The sequence below is a fragment of the Umbelopsis ramanniana genome (assembly GCF_025399195.1).
Source record: "Umbelopsis ramanniana AG unplaced genomic scaffold K450scaffold_3, whole genome shotgun sequence".
Classification (NCBI taxonomy): Eukaryota; Fungi; Mucoromycota; class Umbelopsidomycetes; order Umbelopsidales; family Umbelopsidaceae; genus Umbelopsis; species Umbelopsis ramanniana.
The window spans coordinates 519,917-540,186 of NW_026252089.1; the positions used below are offsets into that span (position 1 = coordinate 519,917).

The 20,270-nt window shown below is 42.9% G+C and overlaps 7 protein-coding genes across 7 annotated transcripts; 4 read left to right on the forward strand and 3 right to left on the reverse strand.

Annotated features, from left to right (window-relative positions):
- Positions 1 to 28: 28 nt before the first annotated feature.
- On the forward strand, positions 29 to 1,264 carry K450DRAFT_220935 (uncharacterized protein; the record flags this gene model as incomplete). Its single annotated transcript, XM_051585633.1, has 4 exons — positions 29 to 64; positions 391 to 497; positions 576 to 785; positions 871 to 1,264. 4 exons carry the CDS (start codon positions 29 to 31, stop codon positions 1,262 to 1,264), a joined length of 747 nt encoding a protein of 248 aa, XP_051448992.1.
- A 107-nt stretch (positions 1,265 to 1,371) lies between these two features.
- Positions 1,372 to 2,257, reverse strand: K450DRAFT_220940 (uncharacterized protein). The gene is made up of 4 exons (XM_051585634.1): positions 2,103 to 2,257; positions 1,937 to 2,035; positions 1,777 to 1,862; positions 1,372 to 1,703 (listed from the first exon to the last, which is right to left on the reverse strand). The coding sequence occupies exons 2-4, from the start codon at positions 2,029 to 2,031 to the stop codon at positions 1,480 to 1,482; spliced, it is 405 nt and encodes a 134-aa protein (XP_051448993.1). The 5' UTR covers positions 2,032 to 2,035; positions 2,103 to 2,257; the 3' UTR covers positions 1,372 to 1,479.
- Positions 2,258 to 3,398: 1,141 nt separating this feature from the next.
- K450DRAFT_220948 (uncharacterized protein) lies at positions 3,399 to 7,073 on the forward strand. Its single transcript, XM_051585635.1, has 13 exons — positions 3,399 to 3,701; positions 3,778 to 3,856; positions 3,928 to 4,163; positions 4,233 to 4,868; positions 4,943 to 5,230; positions 5,305 to 5,508; positions 5,571 to 5,651; positions 5,721 to 5,996; positions 6,076 to 6,288; positions 6,370 to 6,487; positions 6,564 to 6,678; positions 6,752 to 6,808; positions 6,883 to 7,073. Exons 1-13 carry the CDS (start codon positions 3,579 to 3,581, stop codon positions 6,965 to 6,967), a joined length of 2,511 nt encoding a protein of 836 aa, XP_051448994.1. The 5' UTR covers positions 3,399 to 3,578; the 3' UTR covers positions 6,968 to 7,073.
- Positions 7,074 to 7,132: 59 nt separating this feature from the next.
- Positions 7,133 to 7,611, forward strand: K450DRAFT_220954 (uncharacterized protein). Its single transcript, XM_051585636.1, has 2 exons — positions 7,133 to 7,390; positions 7,462 to 7,611. The coding sequence occupies exons 1-2, from the start codon at positions 7,218 to 7,220 to the stop codon at positions 7,511 to 7,513; spliced, it is 225 nt and encodes a 74-aa protein (XP_051448995.1). The 5' UTR covers positions 7,133 to 7,217; the 3' UTR covers positions 7,514 to 7,611.
- Positions 7,612 to 12,703: 5,092 nt separating this feature from the next.
- K450DRAFT_220965 (uncharacterized protein) lies at positions 12,704 to 14,029 on the forward strand. The gene is made up of 6 exons (XM_051585637.1): positions 12,704 to 12,830; positions 12,928 to 12,988; positions 13,130 to 13,385; positions 13,453 to 13,611; positions 13,683 to 13,734; positions 13,802 to 14,029. Exons 1-6 carry the CDS (start codon positions 12,777 to 12,779, stop codon positions 13,961 to 13,963), a joined length of 744 nt encoding a protein of 247 aa, XP_051448996.1. The 5' UTR covers positions 12,704 to 12,776; the 3' UTR covers positions 13,964 to 14,029.
- Positions 13,729 to 18,138, reverse strand: K450DRAFT_220969 (uncharacterized protein). The gene is made up of 10 exons (XM_051585638.1): positions 17,569 to 18,138; positions 17,166 to 17,507; positions 16,771 to 17,104; positions 16,509 to 16,703; positions 16,304 to 16,438; positions 16,059 to 16,218; positions 15,741 to 15,981; positions 14,845 to 15,675; positions 14,477 to 14,771; positions 13,729 to 14,414 (listed from the first exon to the last, which is right to left on the reverse strand). Exons 1-10 carry the CDS (start codon positions 17,947 to 17,949, stop codon positions 14,095 to 14,097), a joined length of 3,234 nt encoding a protein of 1,077 aa, XP_051448997.1. The 5' UTR covers positions 17,950 to 18,138; the 3' UTR covers positions 13,729 to 14,094.
- On the reverse strand, positions 18,092 to 20,082 carry K450DRAFT_220973 (uncharacterized protein). Its single transcript, XM_051585639.1, has 6 exons — positions 19,665 to 20,082; positions 19,460 to 19,590; positions 19,300 to 19,384; positions 18,692 to 19,233; positions 18,422 to 18,619; positions 18,092 to 18,351 (listed from the first exon to the last, which is right to left on the reverse strand). Exons 1-6 carry the CDS (start codon positions 19,711 to 19,713, stop codon positions 18,235 to 18,237), a joined length of 1,122 nt encoding a protein of 373 aa, XP_051448998.1. The 5' UTR covers positions 19,714 to 20,082; the 3' UTR covers positions 18,092 to 18,234.
- Positions 20,083 to 20,270: the final 188 nt, after the last annotated feature.

The window sequence follows — 20,270 nt, forward strand, 5'->3', positions numbered from 1 at the left end:
CATCCTATTGAACCTTCTTTTTAAAACGATGGCTGCCGTCTCTCAGATTAGCAAGAAGAGAAAGGTATGGCCTTCTGATTCAATTTGATTATGGATGATGGATGATATCTGGATGATACAGATACATCTCGACATGCCTCAATTGTGCCATTAACAATGATACTAATTTCTGACATTTGCCCATATTTTTCCAATTCTCAATTTCATCCTAATGTCTACACTCTCGCCCTGGACAATCTTCCTCTACACCAAAACAACATTGTATTCCGATCCATCTTACGACCCAATTCACTCAACTACACTATAGTTCGTAAGTGAACGGCTTCTCGTTGAATGACAAAAAGACACATCTCGACCCTTTTCATTGACCGGAATTATTATATGTTGTAGGTTGCTGATGGTGTTTTCTACGCCGAATTGAACGAGTTCTTCACCCGTGAGCTCTCCGAGGATGGTTACTCTGGTGTCGAAGTTCGCGTCACTCCCGCTCGCACTGAGTGAGTACTTTATTACAACATGGCTACCGTCCCTCTGGCATCTTTCTAAACCCTGAATTTTTTGTTATCGTTGTATAGGGTCATCATCCGTGCCACCCACACCCAAAACGTCCTTGGTGAGAAGGGTCGCCGCATCCGCGAGTTGACCTCCCTCGTCCAGAAGCGTTTCAAGTTCCCCGAGAACACCGTTGAGCTTTACGCTGAGCGTGTTCAAAACCGTGGTCTTTGCGCTATTGCTCAGTGCGAGTCTGTTAAGTTCAAGCTTCTCAACGGTTTGGCTGTCCGTCGGTTAGTACAATTTCATAGGGTGTGTGCATGTGAAGCTCCCTGAAGCATAGATCTAATACGGCGAACTTTTTTTTTTAACTTTCAGCGCTTGCTATGGTGTCCTTCGTTTCATCATGGAATCTGGTGCTAAGGGTTGCGAAGTTGTTGTCTCTGGTAAGCTCCGTGCTGCTCGTGCCAAGTCCATGAAGTTCACCGATGGTTTCATGATCCACTCTGGTCAGCCCACTCGTGATTTCATCGACACTGCTGTTCGTCACGTCCTTCTCCGTCAAGGTGTCCTTGGTATCAAGGTCAAGATCATGTTGGAGTACGACCCCACTGGCAGAGCCGGTCCCAGAAACAACCTTCCCGATATTGTCACCATTTTGGAACCCAAGGAGGAAACTCCCGTCACTGAGCCCGTCTCCCAGGACTTCAGCAAGCCCGCTGCTCCCGCTGCTGCCCCCGCTGCTGAAGCTGCTCCCCAGACCGTTGCATAAATTCCACTTTTCCACTGGCAGTCATCTGTGATCGCACATGCGGTTTTTTTCTTAATAAAACAGATCTAACTTTAAAACGAATGTCATTGAATAAGTGTTGGGGGTTTCATTGGATTTCATATAACGATGCAATTGCATCATTTTCTTTATTACATTTTTTCACAATCAATCAATATTTTGGTTCATTTCAATTCATTGCCGAGTTTGACCTCATTTTAATAGTTGGCAGGAACTAGTTCCCAACGCTGGTTGCTGGCAACACCACCAGCACGTCTTTCATAGAGAATGACGGAGGCACCAGCTCTGTCCTCGGCACCCTTGATATCGAGCACAAGGTTAGGATCAGCAGTGGAGTGAATGTAGCCTTCATGGTCAATTTCCCATCTCTGGTTGCTTTCGGTTTCATATTCAGGCTTTTGGTTGTATTGGATGATATGAGCTGTTGCAGGGCAAGCGTGTCAGTCATAGCATCAGTTGAACAATACATAGTAGCATAAAATGGCTCAGCTTACCATCAGGACGAATGTTACCACCCTTGATATCTAGGACTTTACCGCTGTTGACGTTGACAAAAGCCCCATTGCGGTATTCCCAAAGCCTGTTTGCAAATGACCAAACAAATGTATTAGAAATAAGCAGACCGTGAAATTCATTAACAGTGCAGTTATTAGCTTACTGGTTCTGGGCTTCGGTTCCCTTTTGGTCCCAGACAATGATGGGAGCGTTGTCGTTGACGGAACCACCTTCGACATCAATGACACGGCCATTATACTGTATGAAAAACGGTCAGAACAGTCCCGTATATGCCAAAGCATCCAAGTACAGTCAGACATATTACCTGGCTGCGAATATAGAAAGGTCCTCTGGGAATGTGTGCCATAGTGTAAGATAGTAGATGCTTGATCTGATTGATATTCTGTAGCGAGAGTGGGGGTTCGTTTTTATACTTTCGAGTTTCCGCGGCGTAACTAGGGGCGCCTGCCTTGGTCGCTTTGCTATGGCAGATCGAGCGTCATCCTCGGCTTCCGCCACCCAAAATGGTCTTAACATCAATAAGCCCATTCCATGCATACTGATTTTTTTTTGAAACTCAATGTGGGGGGAGGGAGGGTTTGCTCCTGGTCGTGGTGGCAATGTATGGTGTGGAAGCTTACGTCTTCTATGCCAGATACCAAGCAAACAATCCTCTAGTTACGCAATTATTTACACTGTGTGAAAATACCTATGAACCCTCAAGCAAACTATGAGCCGCGTCTTGTGATGGCTTAACATATGAGCTAATATTGAGAAAAGAGTATGCCTCTTGCCAATGACTAGCTTCAAGAAGGAATTCTTGGCCATCGTATGACGAAACATGGTTTGTTCTCAGCATGAGAAGCTGGACTAACGTTTGGAAGTTTCGGAAGCCATGTATCCGTAGTGACCCCCTTGAACCCCCTCCTTTTCAGCTTTATGATTTGCAGCTGGAAGTCCAAACTAAAATGCATCACGGCATCGCGTATTCCCATTACGACAATGATCTGTGCCTCATCTAGTACACACATGGTGTGATCTATACCAGCGCTTGCTTTGATATAAAAAAAGAGAGAAAAAATTATTTTACATGTTTCGAGACAAGTGAAGCAGGACCTATGTTACAACATTTTGTATTCTGCGATTTCGAGGTTATATGGCGAATATTCAAGGGCTTAGCACAACGCGACACCTTGACTAGATGAGACCTCGATCCATTGCAGGGGTGAAGGAACGGCACTTTACGTGTTTACAAATATCTAGAGGTGTGCGCTTGAATTTATCGTTGCTCCTATTAAGTCATCTTAACGATGTAATTCTATCACTGTTAGTTGAAATCGACGCGCAAATATTAGCTAAGCATTTGATACTTGATTGTGATATAAATAATAGAAGCGTAGCCCCTATGCTCAGAATTGCTTTTAAAATAGTAAAAAGTGTCCCGCTAGGAGGTGCTGTACTGTAGAAACGTATCATCCCATTGAGGCTGCTTGACCGGCGTCCATATATTAAGGGGGTTTAGTTTTGTGCCAGACCAAAAGTTTGATGCTTTCGATGAAATCCAATTAGAAGATGTGTATAAGTGAAAGTACTCTAATGAAATGAATGCTCTTTTTCATCACTACGTTGAATACTCTTCTTTGTGAGCTTTAGAATAGAAGGTTGTAATTGGTTGTCGAATAAATGCTATAAAATAAATTTTAGTCATAAAATTGATGACGGCCGGCTATAATCCCAGCCCAGTGATTTACTCTTCAGTACAACAGGAATTAAGCGACTCTTCAGCGAGAACTAGTTCAACATGTCAGAGTCAACACTCTTCCGTTCGGAAGAGATGTCACTCGTTCAGCTGTACATTCCAAGTGAAATTGCGCAGCCAACAGTGACCGAACTTGGCGAGCTTGGCCTTGTACAATTCCGAGATGTAAGGGATTGCTTCTCTAACGCTGTTGCCACACCACCGTCTTCCAACATTGCTAACAATATACTTGATTCCACAGTTGAATCCTGATGTCAACGCATTCCAACGCTCTTTTGTATCTGAAATTAGAAGACTGGATGAGATGGAACGTCAATGCCGCAAGTATTCTATATCACAATGTCACCTAATAGCTTAAGCAATGCCAACTGACACGGATATATTTTTCTAGGTTTCTTTGAGAAACAACTGGAAAAATCAGAGATAAATACACGTGCATTGACGACCGCAACCTATTACGCTCGTGCTCGGTCTGCCCAAGAAATCGACGACTTGGAGGAGCGATTGCGTGAACATGAAGTCCGCATTCTGCAGATGAACAACTCTCACGAGAAACTGCAACGAAAGTACTTGCAGCTTACAGAGCTGCGTCATGTTCTTAGAGAAACTGCTGTATTTTTTGAACAGGTTTGGATCAACGCTGTAACGGATATATTTTATAAACACCAGCTCTTGTCTGACACGTTATTGCTTTAGGCTGAATCGCGCCAAGATTCGATTAGAAACCTGTTCGATAACCAGGAAACTGATACTGCTCCTCTTCTTGAACGCGACGTTGAACAAGCTAACTTTGATGGAACCGGTTTGAACCTTGGCTATGTCACTGGTGTCATTTCAAAGGACCGCCTACCAACGTTCGAGCGGGTGCTTTGGCGATCACTCCGTGGAAACTTGTACATGAATTCAGCCGAAATAGATGAGCCTATTACAGATCCTGTTACTGACGAAGTCTTGGAAAAGAATGTATTTATCATCTTTGCTCACGGACGGGAAATTATCAGCAAAATCAAGAAGATTTCTGAAAGTCTTGGAGGCACCATTTACTCTGTTGACGAATCACCAGACAAGCGACGGGATGAACTTTTGGAAGTCACATCTCGCATAGAAGATCTTCACAACGTTTTATCCAACACCAATCAAACTAGACGCGCCGAGCTTCTCAAGATTGCAGAGAACCTCACCGCATGGTTCACCATTGTTAAGAAGGAGAAGGCTATATACCATGCTATGAACTTGTTCAACTATGATGCCACGCGCAAGTGCCTGATTGCAGAGGGATGGTGCGCTACACGCGATATCCCTGTTATTCAGAACGCTTTGCGAACTGCTACAGTAAGTCTATCTGCACATTGTGTTCGCTAGTATCTCTGCTGAAAGAACCGTAAATTCACCTTCAATATCATTAGGAATCGACTGGATCCAATGTCTCATCGATTCTAACGGAGCTACGAACTCGCAAGAAGCCTCCAACCTTCCATCGCACTAACAAGTTCACTGAAGGTTTTCAAAGTATCATCGATGCCTATGGTATTGCTCGATACCGTGAGGTCAATCCTGGTCTTTTCACTCTCATTACGTTCCCTTTCTTGTTCGCTGTCATGTTTGGCGATACTGGTCACGGTTTCTTGATGTTGATCTTTGCTTTGTACCTGGTTCTGAACGAAAAGAAGTTGGCAAGACAAGAGCAAGATGAGGTATGTTATACAGCATTGATTGTAATTACAACGAAGTATTAACTTTTTTTTTTTCTTTTCATCACTATCGCCAGATTTTCAGCATGTTCTTCTATGGTCGATATATCATTCTCCTCATGGCTATCTTCTCTCTCTACACTGGTGCATTGTACAATGATGTCTTTTCACAATCATTGACCCTCTTCAAGACTGGCTTTGCTTGGCCATCCAACTTTACTACCGGACAAACAGTTGAAGCTATTTCTTTGAATCAAACCTATCCTTTCGGTCTCGACCCTGTAAGTTCTATTTGATAATTACCTTTTGTTGTTATTACCTCTCGCTCATACGTTATTTTCAGACATGGCATGGTGCCGACAATGCATTGCTGTTCACCAATTCATACAAGATGAAACAAGCTATTATTATTGGTGTCGTACATGTAAGTGGAATAGTTCCCATCAGAATTGGTATATTGAATGTCTCTAACTAACGAGTACAATTTCTACAGATGACCTTTGCTATCTGCTTGAACATCTTCAACCATATCTATTACGGTAACAAGATGTTTGTCTGGCTTGAATTCCTTCCTCAAATCCTCTTCATGGAGTCTATCTTCGGCTACCTCATTTGCCTGATTCTTTACAAGTGGAGTGTCAACTGGTGGGAATTGGATGCTAGTGGCAACCACATTCGAAACTCTCCACCTAGTTTGTTGAATACGCTCATTTACATGTTCTTGCAACCGGGTTATGTCGATCCCAAGGACCAATTGTTCCCTGGTCAAGTAAGTGCCTGCAAGTTTTCTTTCAAGCGAAGTAATGTCCTCGTAGTTCGTATACTAATGACACAAAATCTTTTCTCAGGGCCCACTTCAAATGTTCTTGATTCTTATTGCCGTTGTCTGTGTCCCATGGATGCTGTTGGGCAAGCCTTACTATTTGAAGGCGCGACATAGCAAGCATCAGTACGAAACTGTTGCTGGCGACGAAGATGTTGCTTTCGATCATGAAGAAGAGCAGGATGGCCACACCGCCGCTAACGAGCATCATGCCATTGATGATGAAGAAGAGGAAGAGGTACAGATAATCCACTTTGAGATGTAGAACATGATGTATTGCACGTCAAGATTTACTTATATCTGGTTTTCATGCATTTAGTTCGAGTTCAGCGAAGAGATGATCCATCAATCCATTCACACCATCGAGTTCTGCCTCAATTGTATATCCAACACGGCTTCGTACCTTCGTCTTTGGGCTCTTTCCCTTGCCCACGCTCGTAAGTTCACATACTAGGACACTGGCTGCGACATGACTCTGCAAGCAAAATGGTTGACTTCATTTTCATTTCCTAGAATTGTCCACTGTCCTTTGGGAAATGACTCTTAAAATTTGGTTTTATTACACCGGCGCTTTGGCCGTTGTTGGACTTGTCTTTGGGTTTTCGCTTTGGTTCGTGTTGACCTGCGCGTAAGTATCCATTTTCATGCCACGGAAGGAGCTTTAAGGTGGTCAGCCGTTGATCTCATTGTTGTGTTTCCAGAATTCTTTTAGGTATGGAAGGTCTTAGTGCTTTCTTGCACGCCCTTCGTTTGCATTGGTAAGTGACACATTATAATAGAACGCAATCAAAAGGTTTCGATTGGGGCTAATATGTCTTGTTTCATATCATAGGGTCGAATTCGCTGGCAAACATTATCTCGGAGATGGATACAAGTTTGAGCCTTTCTCATTTGCCCAAGCATTGTCTACCCAATAACTAAACATTGTAGACATCTGTTTTTCATTTCATTTCTTATTTCTGCAAAAACCATCACAATAAAACGTTTGACTATGTGATTATGTCAAAACATGCGAGTATTTACAAATTGCACAGGTCTGATTCATCATCCATCCCACACAGGAAAATGTGACGTAGTTGGAGGAATAATTTCACCGTCCGCTTGGCGATATTCCTTGGCTGTGACAGCTCGGCATGGCGTCTTTACTCTTGTTCCATCTCTTTCATCATGGTTGTCGATAACATGCTGACTATCTCTGGAGGATTCTTCTCCTTGGTCCTTCTCATCCTTGATTTCATTGCCATCTTTGAGATTCTCAACTCCACTCGCACTACTGTCAACAAGGTTCTGTGGAGTTTGTTCGTCTTCTTCTTCCCTGTTCTCGGCTTGCTTTGCTACTTGTAAGTATTGGCCCATGATGGAGCTGCCCCTAAACGTTTTTGCACTGTTTTCTGATTCAATTCCCTTCTAGCATTTTCGGTGACCGTGAGCGCCATAACCAGAGCTACCAAGCATTGCCATGAAACAGGCTACAATGTTATTTTTTTAACTCGAGTTCGATGGCCGCCCGCTTGCACGATGTACCACTCCGGTTATTTCCTTATTGATTGCTTTTTGCCTGAAATAAACTTTGGCCTTCGCGCAGTAAACTAAACTTTGAGGAGACAAAATGGTTTATTTTAAATGATATGAGATGTAAAGAGATGGGTAATTCTCCTTCGGAACACCAGGGATGGGGGGGATTAATTATCTTGATCTATCCTTCAAGAATGGTCGAGGGTATGTCATGCGACTAGCTGGATATAAGGTTATTCTACAGTCCGCGGTGCAATTCGGATTGCAGTTGATGAATAAGTCTATGAGAAAAACAGTGAGTTTCACGTAATGCTGCAAGGGTAGTTCTATTACACGTATCTTACTTCGTGTCCGATAGAGATAAAATATAGGTAGGTACTTACTTAAGCATCTGATCGTTCTCATCACGGATGCCTTGGCTTTGCCTGGTAAGAGTAGCAATCTTCTCAGCGTCTCGCTTGCGTTCTTCCAGGAGAGCGGCCAGTCGTGCCTAAAAGAGATGCAATGGAACAAAAAAAGAAAGGATACAACAAATAATGTAAACGATGCAAGAATAAGACAAGGATGGAAGTGTGCAAGTGGGTATAGATGATGTCGAAATCAGATGCGGGATAGAAATAAACATATCATAGGTATGGTATGGTATAGAGTGATTGGGTATAAGAAAAGTGAGGGAAAGTTATATCATCAGAGTCAGGTACTGTTCGATATGATCACCATTGTCAAAGTCAAATGAACAAAAGGAAAAGGTTGCAAAGGTAGAAGGGGTACAGATAACACCAATTTTGTTTCTTTTAACATTTCTCATTCGCCACGCCCCCACCAGTAAAAAAGAATCAAGATATACATACCTCGTAGCCTTCAATGTGTCGTTGTTGTTCCGAATCATTTGAAGAGTGATGAGGTGTAGACTGAGCACGTTCTCGTACCTCACTGAGTTCCTTATCCTTGAGGGCAAGAATTTGCTCAAATTGAGTTTGCAAAATCTTGAAGGACTCACTGTGCTGCTCTTCGAGCTGCTTGGTCTTTTGCTGGTTCTCAACCTGTATGAGACATAAGGCACTTAATCATACACGCACATTAAACCTTTCCATGGGTGATATCAATTTACCTCAACTTCCTTACGAACAGATTCCTGAAGTGCTTCCAATTCACGCTTGTGCTTTTCAGCGAGTGTCTGTTCCTGGTTAGCAGATTGCTCGGCAATCTCCTGAAGCTTAGCATTCAAAACTTGTTGCTCTTTACTTCTTTCCTCTGTCAAAGTAGCATACGATGCATTCAATTCGGCAAACTCCTTTTGGTATTGCTCATTGCTGGCATAAAGGGGTGCCATGTCTTCAAGACGGTTGGTGGCGGTCTCCAAGGCATTCTGCAAAGATTCTGTTTGAACAGTCAAAGATTCAAGCTCTTCGCGGAGTCGGTCAACGTCATTGTCCTTGCTTGCAGAGGCGGCTCTAGCTTCTTCCAAACTCTGGTTATGTTCAGTGTGGACGGTTGCTAGCGCCTCTTCGTGATGGCGGACCAAATCTTCCATCTCCTTCTTCACACCTTCAAATTCTGCTTGAGCCTTACGACGTTGTTCGGCCCAGGTCTCGGCCGCATCATTGTTATTGGTGTTGAGTTGCTGAATTTCATCTCGAAGTTGTTGTTCAAGCTTATGGCGCTTAGCCTCCTCTGACTGCAACTGTTGTTGCAACTCCTTAATTTGAACAGCAGCATTGGATGCATTGGCAGACTTGAATTCCTCCATGCTCTCCTCTTGCTCCTTGTTCTTCGCTTCGAGCTCCTCAACCAAAGTTTTCATGGATGCCAATTGACTGGTAAGATCGCCATTTTGAGTTTCAGTAATCTGACTTTCACTCTTGAGAGCTTCGAGCTGGTTACTCAAGTTTTCAATTTCAGACTGCAATTTCTGGGCTGTTTCATCATGGCTTGCCATAACGTCCTTCAGCTGTTGCTCAGCAGAAATCTTTTGCTCATTGAGCTCGAGGAGAGTCTGTTGCTGAAGAGACTTTTGGTCTTCGGCTTCCTTCTGGGCGGCAGTCAATTGTTCCTGTAGCTCCTGAACTGCAGCATTGCTCTTCTCTTGAATTTCCAAAATTTCAACCTCACGGGCTTTTTGGATGGCATCAAGGTCAGCTTCAGCTTTCTTCAGTGTTACATCCAAGTCAGAGACAATGGAAGCGTGGTCAGATTGCAGCTTTTCGGCATGTTCATTGTGCTTGGATTCAAAATCAGTGGTAAGTTGCTGCTTGAGTTGTTCCAACGCATCTTGGTGGTTTTGCTTGAGGGCATCAATAGCACTGGCATGTTCGGCAGAGAGAGTTTCTTCAACCCCTTTGCTTGCTACTTGGACGGTTTCCAGATCAGCAGTCAGCTTAGCAATCTGCTCTTGTAGTTTTGCAGTCGCTTCTTCCAGTGCAGCCGAGTGTTCAGTACCCAAAATTTCAATTCGGCTAGCATGCTCTTCTTGAATACTCTTTTCACGACCTTCCAGGTCAGACAAATTTTGCTTGAGAATTTGCAATTCCTGTTCGTGAGCAGCTTTCAAAGCTTCCACAACTGCATCATGTTCTGACTGCAATGTCTTATGGCAAAAAAAAAAAATTGGGTAAGTACAGAACCACCAATGTTTAAACAGCCTAGCTAGTATATCATAAATCCATGCTTACCTCGATTGCTGAAGTTTCGTTAGCCTTTTTCTCATCCTCATTAGTCAAGGCATCAGATCGAATCTTCTCAATCTCACTGGCATGAAGGCTGTTGATCTCTTCCAGTTGAGCGGTATGCTGTTCACTCAGCTGCTTTGTCAGTTCAGCAACTCTGTTTTGTTGAGCTGTGTGCATTTCTTGAATTTCTCCTCGCAAAGTATCCACTTCAGCACGAAGATCGGAGGCTTCTTTTTGACTGTCTTGAAGCAATTGATTCAAGTCATCGATCTGGCTTTGCTTTTCTTGCTCAATGCTGGCAATACTGGCTTCAATTTTGGCTTCGAGCTTGGAGCGCGTTTCCAGCAATTCTGCAACTTCAGATCTGTGCTCCTCAACTTGATGAGCAGCAGTCTCCTTCAATTCCTGAATTTCCTTGTTAAGCTCTTCAATACGTTGCTTAGTTTCTTCGAGAGCTTGAGTTGTCTCAATTTGAGCGGTTTCATCAGCCTCATCAATGGGTGCGTCTGCTACTTCAGATGACTCGCCTTCAGGCACTGGGGTAAGAGGTGCTTCATCAAGGACGATAGATTCCTCAGCCTTGTCTTCGGTAGCACTTTCAGCGATCGTTAGCTTTTCAACGGCTTCCTTCAAATCCGCAATTTCTTTCTCTTTCTCCTCCAAAAGTGTTTGCTTCTCATACAGATTTGTCTCCATTTCCTTCGTCTGCATTACCATTAGTACAACGAAATATTTATGCCATGTCACCTACAGTTTCACTGTCGTACCTTAAGTTTCAGATTTCTGAGTTCTTCAGAAGCGGAGCTTTTGGAGAGACCATTTGCAGGCAAGGAGGCTCTCTTTGAAGCAACAGTCGATCCGTTGATCGAAGTTCTCTTGCTATCAATTGGAGAAATGGTTCCTGTTCCAGCAGCTCGGCGAGGAGTGCTACTGGAGGTGGCAGGTGCACCTCGTGTTGTGGTGGTTCCTGAGCCTACAGTGGTTCTACGTGACAGACCAGCTCCTGTCGAACGTCCAACAGTGCTTGCACGCGCAGCACTTGTAGGTGTGCGGGGTGATGCCGGGGTCACTGGCAGCTTTGCACCACCGGCCGTAGTGCGCTTAGCTGGGAGGGTCTTCGCTTGCGATGACACATTGGTAAGAGATGTTGGTCTGGTCTTTGTAGGAGCGGCAACGGGTTGCTGAGGCTTGATACCCAGTTCCTCCAGAAGGGATTTTCGTTCACGAGGTTTTGCTGTCGACATGATGAGGAAGACGAAATGGCAAGCAAGGTATGTTACACGACTCAGAACTGCTTTTCGAGACTGGCTTTTTTTTTTCTTTCGACATCGCATCAAATTATTATCAACACATGGTCACCCTGACTCTCTTTATTACAGCCTGCAATGAAATATGATGTTGGTGCTATATTGTATTATGAATAAGTTTATGTTTTGCGGGCCGGTTGTCTACTGCAGTTTGGTCATTTGATGCCTACGACACACCATTTCCTTTGCTATTCCAAGCCAATGTATGGCTACAAAAAGCGCTATATTCCGAAGATCCGTAATGACTTACTGCTCACACTCTGTTCCAAAGTATGGCCTCACGAGGACTCGCGTAACCGTCTCCGCATGAATCATACTGGTTGTCGTTATTCCAGGTTAATGTAGTGATCAGACTTTGCTTTGTGTGTTCACGTTCATAATTGAGCATAAACAAGCCGCCCCTATCCAGTGTAAAAGTATAGACTGCTATGGTGTGTTGCTTTGGGACGCGGGGCTGTTTGAAAGGTGGCCGAGACTCCTGAATAACAACGCAAAGGATTGAAAGTCAGTAGATATTCAGGCAACTCCGGTGGTTGGCATATCTCTGACAGGCCCTGCTTACAACACCCTTTAACTGAGGAAATACAAATTTAACAGTGACAAGTTACCCATAAGCGTAGTGTCATTTGCAAAAGTACTTCTATTTTAACTGTTTTTCTAATGACGGAGCTGTTTGATGACCAAACATTTGGTACTTCAAGGCTAACTTTAGCGCGTAAAAAAAGAACCAAACGTAAATAGCTATTTCGTAGCTCAGCTTTTCATTTCATTTCATTATCTGTATTTAATATTTCTGGGCTCTTCAGGCTTTTGACACTTTCAATTTGCTCTGACGCTAGGCACTCTGTATTCTAAAGTAAAAATTGACTCGGAAGATGGATTCAGTCCTCGTGAAGATAAGAACAGGTTGACCGTCGAATGGGCATCCAGCACATATGATCTTTTTATTTAACGGTAATGGGGTTTAGCTGTAGTGAATACATGAATAGCTTCTCTTATTTTTTGTCTTGCTCTCTTAAACAGCGTAGTAAACAATATAAAATAGGTACGCGTTTTGCCCACATTGTTTCTTCTCCCTGTTCCAGGACGAGTCACATGACTTACCGATTTCCAATATAAAAATCAATCCTCCTGGAGCTCAGTGCGTCATCAAAGAACGCGAGGACAGTACACGTCTTCATAGTACGAAGTTACCGCAGAGTGTAATAACCTTTTGTAACTATAACACCAATACAATGTCGGGCGATTACTCGTTCAGTCTTACAACCTTCAGCCCTTCAGGAAAACTTGTATGTTACTTCTTCCAATCGCCCTAGCTTTACCAACTATATGCCTGCCTTGACTTGTGAAAGCTGACTTTTTGGTTGTTCCTGTAACCACATTTAGGGCCAAATCGAACATGCGTTGAATGCTGTGAATCGAGGTGTAACCAGCATTGGTATCAAAGGTAAGGTCTACTAAAAGAGTGAAGGACGTTCACTGTGGAAAGCTATCTGTGCGAAAGTTGAAACGCTGACCGGGATCTCTCCTCTCTTTCGCCTATGCCGATTCATAACCTTTCATTTGCCTTCAACTTGAAACAAAATAGCAACCAACGGTGTTGTCATCGCCACAGAAAAGAAGTCAGCCTCAACGCTCATCGATGACGAGTCAACAGAAAAGGTCGCTGTGATCTGCGATAGCATCGGCATGGTATACTCAGGCATGGGACCAGACTTCAGACTTCTCGTCAGTCGTGCGAGAAAGTATGCTCAGCAATATAAACAATTGTACATGGAGAACCCACCAACACGAATCTTAGTAGAGCAAATTGCTCGCGTCATGCAAGACTACACTCACAGAGGGTAAGAACGTGACTGCATACGATAGGCAAATCCTAACCATCATAACTAATGCAGCCTGACATTGCAGAGGTGTTCGTCCATTTGGTGTGTCCCTTCTCATTGTTGGATACGACGAGGTCAATGGTCCTTCCCTTTACCAAGTTGATCCATCTGGTTCATACTGGGCTTGGAAGGCTAGTGCTATTGGCAAGAACATGATCAACGCGAAAACCTTTTTGGAGAAGCGGTAAGTATGGTCGAAATACGAGGCTGGATGAAAGATTATATATTAATCCTCATCTTCGTCACCTGCTGTAGATACAATGACGAAATCGAGTTGGAAGACGCTGTACACACCGCTATCCTTACGGTAAGCACATGAAACGTTTTGATACCATTGCTGCCAATCGTGCTGACATGTCGATTGTCATCTATAGCTGAAAGAAGGGTTTGAAGGACAAATTACGGAAACTAGTCTAGAAATAGGTATTATTGGTACAAGCACTATTGGTGTAGCTGGTAAAGACAGAGAAGAGTTCCCATTGTTCCGAAAGCTGTCACCTAGCGAAGTCAAGGATTACCTCGCCAATATTGCTTGAGGATTATCATAATTCCATGTAATCTTTTTACCCCCATTAAAGATCTTAAATAACCAAAAAAAATCATCTGAGAAAGAATAAAAAATTCAAGAAATGGCAAGTGTATTATAATTTACGTAAGTACTATTATATTATGTGAGTTGAAAGGACACCTTTGGCCGTTTTGCACGGTGCGGTTCCTCTTGATGCAAAGTAGTAGATGGCAAAGGTGGATCTTCAATGGTAACCGATGGTGGAGGATTCAAGCCAGTAGCTACTTGTTCGACTTTATCGTCCGGCTTTACTAGAGCAACAGTTTCGTAGAATGGATCAATGTCTTGTTGGACGATCAAGTCTTCTCCTACACGAGTCTCACATGCTGTTCGAGGAAGAGGAACAAATGAGGCGTGATTTAAAATTTCCTGCATCTTCCTATCATTATAAAACTCTTTGCTAGAAGCAGCTTTTCCGTCTGAAATACAAAATTAGAAATGAACTTCGAATCACCATAAGCGTTAGCATGGCAATACTTACTGTGCTGCTTCTCAGCTTTAATGGCTAACATGGCTCGTCTCTTTAGCATGTTTTCTTCAATCGAAGAACGAATGACTATAGTTTCGACGTATACAGGCTTGGTTTGGCCAATGCGGTGGGCACGTTTGATTGCTTGCTGCTCCATGGCCGTTTGCCACACTGGACTGACGAAATACACACGGGATGCCGAAGATAAGTCAATACCATAAGCAGCGACCTGCACTGACATGATAATGACATTGACTTTGTCTGATGTGTTGAAGGTAAGGATTGTTTGCGATCTTTCAGTGTTACTCTAAAATGCAAAATGGGTCGCTTCAGTGAAATGATTCCATGGTTGCTTGAGAATATGAAAAGATATGACTTACCATTTTGCTGTCTAGATACATCATGGAACGAACTCTAACAAGTCGTAGAGCTGTATATATTTCTTGTATTTCATTCCAATGTTGGGAGAAGATAATGCATTTTTCCGTTTCGTGAAATTGTTTGACCTGATTCACAAGATAATTGATTTTGCTGCTTGTTGTACTGTACACGTTCGCATTGTACAAGTCTGATTTTCCAATGAACGCGAGTGGCCGTGGGACCGGCTCTTGCACTTCGACTTCATTCCCCCCGGACACGTGTGGTAATTTTCGTTTGCGATTGTGCTGTGCCATCGTTTCAAGACTATCTTCGGTCTCATCGTATACCCATAGATTATCTGTGGCTTGATGGCTATTGATCACTTCTGCTGTGATATCCGTAACTGTTTCGCCACTGACAATAGCGTGGCGAGCCGGTACTCCATTTTCAACGTATATACCTGGATGACCGTTCAACCAGCCCCATTTACGCTTTGGGATATCCGGTAAATTCGATATCAAATAGGATGGAGAATGCGTTGTCATCATGGCCAAAAACAGCTTGTCATTCAAAGCTCGTAATAACACATCTCGTATCTCCTTGAGCGCTTTGTTGTCCTCTTCACCATACGTTGTAACTCCTTTGTCGATATCATCAATCTTCTCTACGCAGTTATCATAAGCCGGTTGCAGCCATTGTGGATCGATCGAATGCCAAAGGCAGCTTTGCCACAAGTTGTGAATAGTTTCTCTTAACGCTTTTTGATTTCCTCTTGAAAACAGGTAGTCCTGTCCTTCCCGCCTCGATAAAATAGCATTTAGAGCTACCATTGCCACTTGACAATTATGTGCCTAATAGAGACTTTAGTTTCACACTTATCATGTATTGCCTAGAATTTTCAAGAGTATCTACTTACCATCCATTGGTAGTAATCAAAATCTAAAAAGACAAGCTTTTTGTTCAGTTCTGGGAGAGTTACATCCTTCGATATGTCCTCTCGCCGATTTCTAATCATAACCCGGTGCATGAGCTTTGCAACAGCGATAGAAGCCCGTGGATTACTATGCATGAAAGGGTTCAAAAGAATTGTGTTCCAGGATCTCTTTTTGGAAGCAAATGGCTCCATGTTCAATACGTTGGACACCAGGATTCCCAGCCTACATTGTAAATGCGTTGGTGAAATTCTGCCATGAATGATCAAGTTTGCATTCAAAAAAATGTGATTTATGTATACCTTTTCAGATCATCCGCTTGAGCTTGCTTACGGGTCAATGCAACCGGAGACTCTGTCAAGTTCTGCGTTGGTGTACCAGTACATACCCACTTCCAAGTGACAAAGAGTTTTGCAGACAGTTGAGATGAGCGATTACTGTCAGCCAAAGAATGACCTTCGTCTAATGAAAGGAGGATAGTCAGTCAGTGAACTTTTGTCAGTAAGCATGAACATAAAAGTACCCTGTTGAAAACGCGAGCTCTTACCAACTATCAGCCGTTTCCAATGCACTTGAAGCAGTGGTGATATATATCGTTTAGACGGATCATCTATCGTCCGACAACTACAATCTCGTTTACGTGTAGCCCCAATGTAAGGACAATCACATTTTCGTGATATACCTGTAAAATTGTAATAAGAAAGACTGCAACGAAAAGAAAAGCTAGCAGTCATATTGGTCAATGCCCTTACCAACGATCTCCAATCCTCCAGAATCACTTTCCAGTCCAAATCGAGAATGGCTGATTACGACCATATCGTAATTCAGAAGCTGTGTGGCAGGTGGTATCGGCTGTTTTTTGTTATCAAGTACTAAAAAGTCCAACTCGCCATCTTGAATGTGTTTATAAACCTCTCCAGTCCACTGCGCTATCAAATTATCTGGGACTATATTTCCCATTGTTGTTAATGATAAACCTTAAAGACGTTCAAGAAAAGGAGATCAATAACCTACCTACAACCAGTGTAGCAGAAGCCATATAAACTTTCAGAGTTCTTTGAGGAATATTGACTCGACGAGGTCGATCTACCAAGACTGACATAGGATACTCGACTCTATCATAGTATGCAGGATTGTCTCGCATCAATTTAAGGATATGATCTGGTAGGTAAGGTTGACATAATTTCCAAGTACCATCGCGCAAAATCTGTGCGATGGCAAGATTTGTTAGGCTGGGAACACCTTCTTTGCCATTGATGTCGCATTTCACTCCTTTGCCATCACTTGGTATTTTCATATGCTTGGATTGCAGAATAGTGGATAGACAAATGCACGTTTTCCCAGTACCCTAGAGGATCATGTATTAGATGAGGATCGCAAATTCACATTACTCTTCGACGATAACTCACCATATCTTCGCAAATGATTCCTCCTCGTACATCTCTGTGCTTATCAGGTTGTGTTTGAATTTGGCACGTCAGCAGATTGATGTAGTAAGGACGACCATCCACTGCTTGGCATTTAGCAGAAGTCAATCCGCTGATTGGCTGAGGAGCAAGTTCTCGCTGCAATATTTTCCACAACGATCTCTTCTGGTATGGGTACAAAGTTGTCTTCATTCCAGGAGGCGAGTCCTGCTCGAGAACAATGTTTAAAAGGTCCAAAACATCAGGGTCTGCTACTTGCAACGTGTCATAATTTGTTGATGGCGACGGCATATGTATGAAAATATCCAGTAAATCCTTCGGTGTCTATCATGTCAATCAATACAAGTGTCTCGCAGTATCATTGAAGTTCCCCTTTCTAACTCACCATGTTGCACAAAGTCGGTTGGCGGAGAACTGCATCTGACTTGAAGCTAGCTCCGTTAAACTTTTCAGGACAGAGATCCAGCTTATCCACAAGTTGAATGAGGTTCTGCGCATGGAGCATTGGAGCATGTGGCATCAGAGTTGTCTTGTTCAACAAAAACACTCGAATGCGTAATGTGTGGCCCTCAATGTGGCAACAGGAAGCTCGAATGCGTTCAGCTTTGACTAAGGAATCCAGCAGTAAAATGCTCGACCTGAATTCCTCGCTGACAAACTCTATGACAGAGTGGACCTGGTACTGACACCAATTTTCACCGATATATTCCGGTATGGTTAGGCATTGAATATCAAGGCTTCCTGCTGGAAGGTCATGCACGATCATGAATGAATTCTTTCAACAACTGCAGCCCTTTTTTTTTTTTCTGCGGCTAACACTATATTTCAAAACTGGCCAATCACGTACAGTTCATTGTTCGCTGCGGTAAAAAAAATTGGTTTCAGTGCTTCGCCGATCGTTTTCATGTTTAGTCATTCGTTGAAACTACCATCTTGTATTCGTTTTGCATTATCCTTTTCATGTTATTTCTTTTTAATCACAGTTGTATTGTAATTAAGTAATTTCTGTAATATCAATTCTATGGCCAAGTAGGGGAGGGGGATACAGTTCCTAGTCTAAATTCTCCTGTTGCAGCACAGCACGAAGCACTTGTTCATTTTCCTTCTTTCCATTTGTTTGTTCGCTTTGGAAAAAGTCTGACAGTTCAAGGGGACGAATGTGGACGTTCTGCAAAAGATGAGAAACAGATTGAGTAAATAATGCAAATTCTTTTGGGGGGACTGCCATGTGAATTTACCTCCATATCGATCCCAAGCAAGTCATTGCTAGCTTCGCCGTCGTGGTTCTTTGGCTCAACACTTCGAACATATTCTCGAACAGGTATCATAGCTGCGTTTCGGCAAATTTCCTTCAGGTCACTTCCAGAGAAACCTGCGGTTGCCTCGATAAGCTTTTCCATATCAAAATCAGGGGATAACTTTGTTGTTTTCAACATCTGCAAAGAAGAACGCATCAATAAATCTCATTCACTCAATCAAATTCATCTTCTCCTTCACAAGATACATACAATATCCAAAATATTTCGTCTTTGTTGATCGGTTGGAAGTCGCACAGAGAAGCGCTTTGGCATTCTTCTCAAAATGGCGGTATCGATATCATTAGGACGATTAGTAGCTCCCAAAACGACAATTCTGTAATCCTCTCCAGTCGTCAATCCATCCCAAAGACTCATGAACTCTGCTTTCATCATGCCTGTCGTTTCATGATCATTACTTCTTCTTTCACGGAGGAAGGAGTCGATTTCATCAATGAAGATGATAGCAGGCTGCAACTTTCTTGCCAATGAGAATAGTGCTGACACAAGTTTGTTGGATTCACCATAATACTTGTCGGTCAAAGTGGAAACATGCAAATTGATGAATGTTGCATTGGACTCTTTAGCGAGGGCCTTGGCAAGCATGGTTTTACCGCAACCTGGGGGTCCATAGAGCAGGACACCTTTGGGAGCACCCAACAATCCTGAAGCTGATGTGAACAGCTGTGGATAGCAGAGGGGGTAGATGACGCTTTCACGCAAATCTTGCACAATATGATCTAAACCTCCAATTTCTGAAATAGTCATCATATATTAATGGCTAGAAGCGGATAAGGGTAGAATGAATTGCAAAGACGTACGTTTGAAGTTGACATGAATCTCATCAGCGTGAATGACTTCTGTTGCAATTATCTCTTCATACTCGGAAAGTTTGATATCCTTGATCTGTCACAATGAACAAGGTAAAATGAGTCTCAATTGACCATGTGTGCCAAGAGATGATTTTAGATCAAAACGTACCCCAAGTTTCGCCAGTGATTTGGCACTCTTCGATTTGGCCTCTTGTTTTTTTGCTTTAAGAGGATCGAGTGATCCTATTATATACTTGAATGCGAAATAAAATGCTACTTGCGAAAGTGCAAAAACAGCAACTATGAAGGGGTAGTGGACAATGCATGGGTCAGAGTGATGGTAATTTCGAGAGAACATCGAGTTGGTTTCTTACTATCTGCTGCATATTTCTTTGTTTCCGGTCGTTGCAAGAAGGATTTCATAATTTCAAGGATGGCAGGCAGCAATCTCTTGGGATTTTAGGCCGAGCGGTTGAGTTGACCAAATTGGCATTAGAAATTTCACGTGCAGTATGAAAAGCTCACGGCAGCCAATTTCGTGACTTTTGAGTCATTTGGCCGTACCGTATTCTTACAGCTATCAGAAGCATACTGAAAAAGATGGACATGGCTATGCTAGTTCATTTCAAAGTCAAGTGGCTTTGAATGAAGAAATAACACGCTAGAGCACACTGCCTTGAGAAAAAATATGCAAGCGACCCCAGTAAAAGATGAGATGAATAATAGGCTTGGTATGGTGCGACTACAGCTCTTGTTCATGTCCTCTTTACGGAAACCATCGTGACTCAAGAGACCAGAACCATACCTGTGAGGGTAATTATACCTTTTATTTTTATGTACCATTTTCATTGGCTAACCATACCTTACGACCCATATACCCCAACCCTGCTTGCCTGCTAAACGCCGGACTTTCAACATTAATAAACGTAATGTGATTGGTTGCTAAATCCGGGTGAGGCTCATTGAAGATCCATCAATCG

Coding starts and splice junctions, on each gene's coding strand:
- K450DRAFT_220940 (XM_051585634.1), bottom strand. CDS start 2,031: ATGGCCGTGTCATTGATGTCGAAGGTGGTTCCGTCAACGACAACGCTC. Junction 1,863..1,936: donor CCGAAGCCCAGAACCAGTAA/GCTAATAACTGC, acceptor ATTTGCAAACAG/GCTTTGGGAATACCGCAATG. Junction 1,704..1,776: donor TGGTAACATTCGTCCTGATG/GTAAGCTGAGCC, acceptor GCCCTGCAACAG/CTCATATCATCCAATACAAC.
- K450DRAFT_220965 (XM_051585637.1), top strand. CDS start 12,777: ATGTCGGGCGATTACTCGTTCAGTCTTACAACCTTCAGCCCTTCAGGA. Junction 12,989..13,129: donor AACCAGCATTGGTATCAAAG/GTAAGGTCTACT, acceptor GAAACAAAATAG/CAACCAACGGTGTTGTCATC. Junction 13,735..13,801: donor TACACACCGCTATCCTTACG/GTAAGCACATGA, acceptor TGTCATCTATAG/CTGAAAGAAGGGTTTGAAGG.
- K450DRAFT_220973 (XM_051585639.1), bottom strand. CDS start 19,713: ATGAAATCCTTCTTGCAACGACCGGAAACAAAGAAATATGCAGCAGAT. Junction 19,591..19,664: donor AAAGAAATATGCAGCAGATA/GTAAGAAACCAA, acceptor ACCCCTTCATAG/TTGCTGTTTTTGCACTTTCG. Junction 19,234..19,299: donor GATTCATGTCAACTTCAAAC/GTACGTCTTTGC, acceptor TGACTATTTCAG/AAATTGGAGGTTTAGATCAT.
- K450DRAFT_220969 (XM_051585638.1), bottom strand. CDS start 17,949: ATGATCGTGCATGACCTTCCAGCAGGAAGCCTTGATATTCAATGCCTA. Junction 17,508..17,568: donor AACCGACTTTGTGCAACATG/GTGAGTTAGAAA, acceptor TTGACATGATAG/ACACCGAAGGATTTACTGGA. Junction 14,772..14,844: donor TGTATCTAGACAGCAAAATG/GTAAGTCATATC, acceptor TTTGCATTTTAG/AGTAACACTGAAAGATCGCA.
- K450DRAFT_220954 (XM_051585636.1), top strand. CDS start 7,218: ATGGTTGTCGATAACATGCTGACTATCTCTGGAGGATTCTTCTCCTTG. Junction 7,391..7,461: donor CTCGGCTTGCTTTGCTACTT/GTAAGTATTGGC, acceptor ATTCCCTTCTAG/CATTTTCGGTGACCGTGAGC.
- K450DRAFT_220948 (XM_051585635.1), top strand. CDS start 3,579: ATGTCAGAGTCAACACTCTTCCGTTCGGAAGAGATGTCACTCGTTCAG. Junction 5,997..6,075: donor ACCAATTGTTCCCTGGTCAA/GTAAGTGCCTGC, acceptor ATCTTTTCTCAG/GGCCCACTTCAAATGTTCTT. Junction 6,289..6,369: donor ATGATGAAGAAGAGGAAGAG/GTACAGATAATC, acceptor TCATGCATTTAG/TTCGAGTTCAGCGAAGAGAT.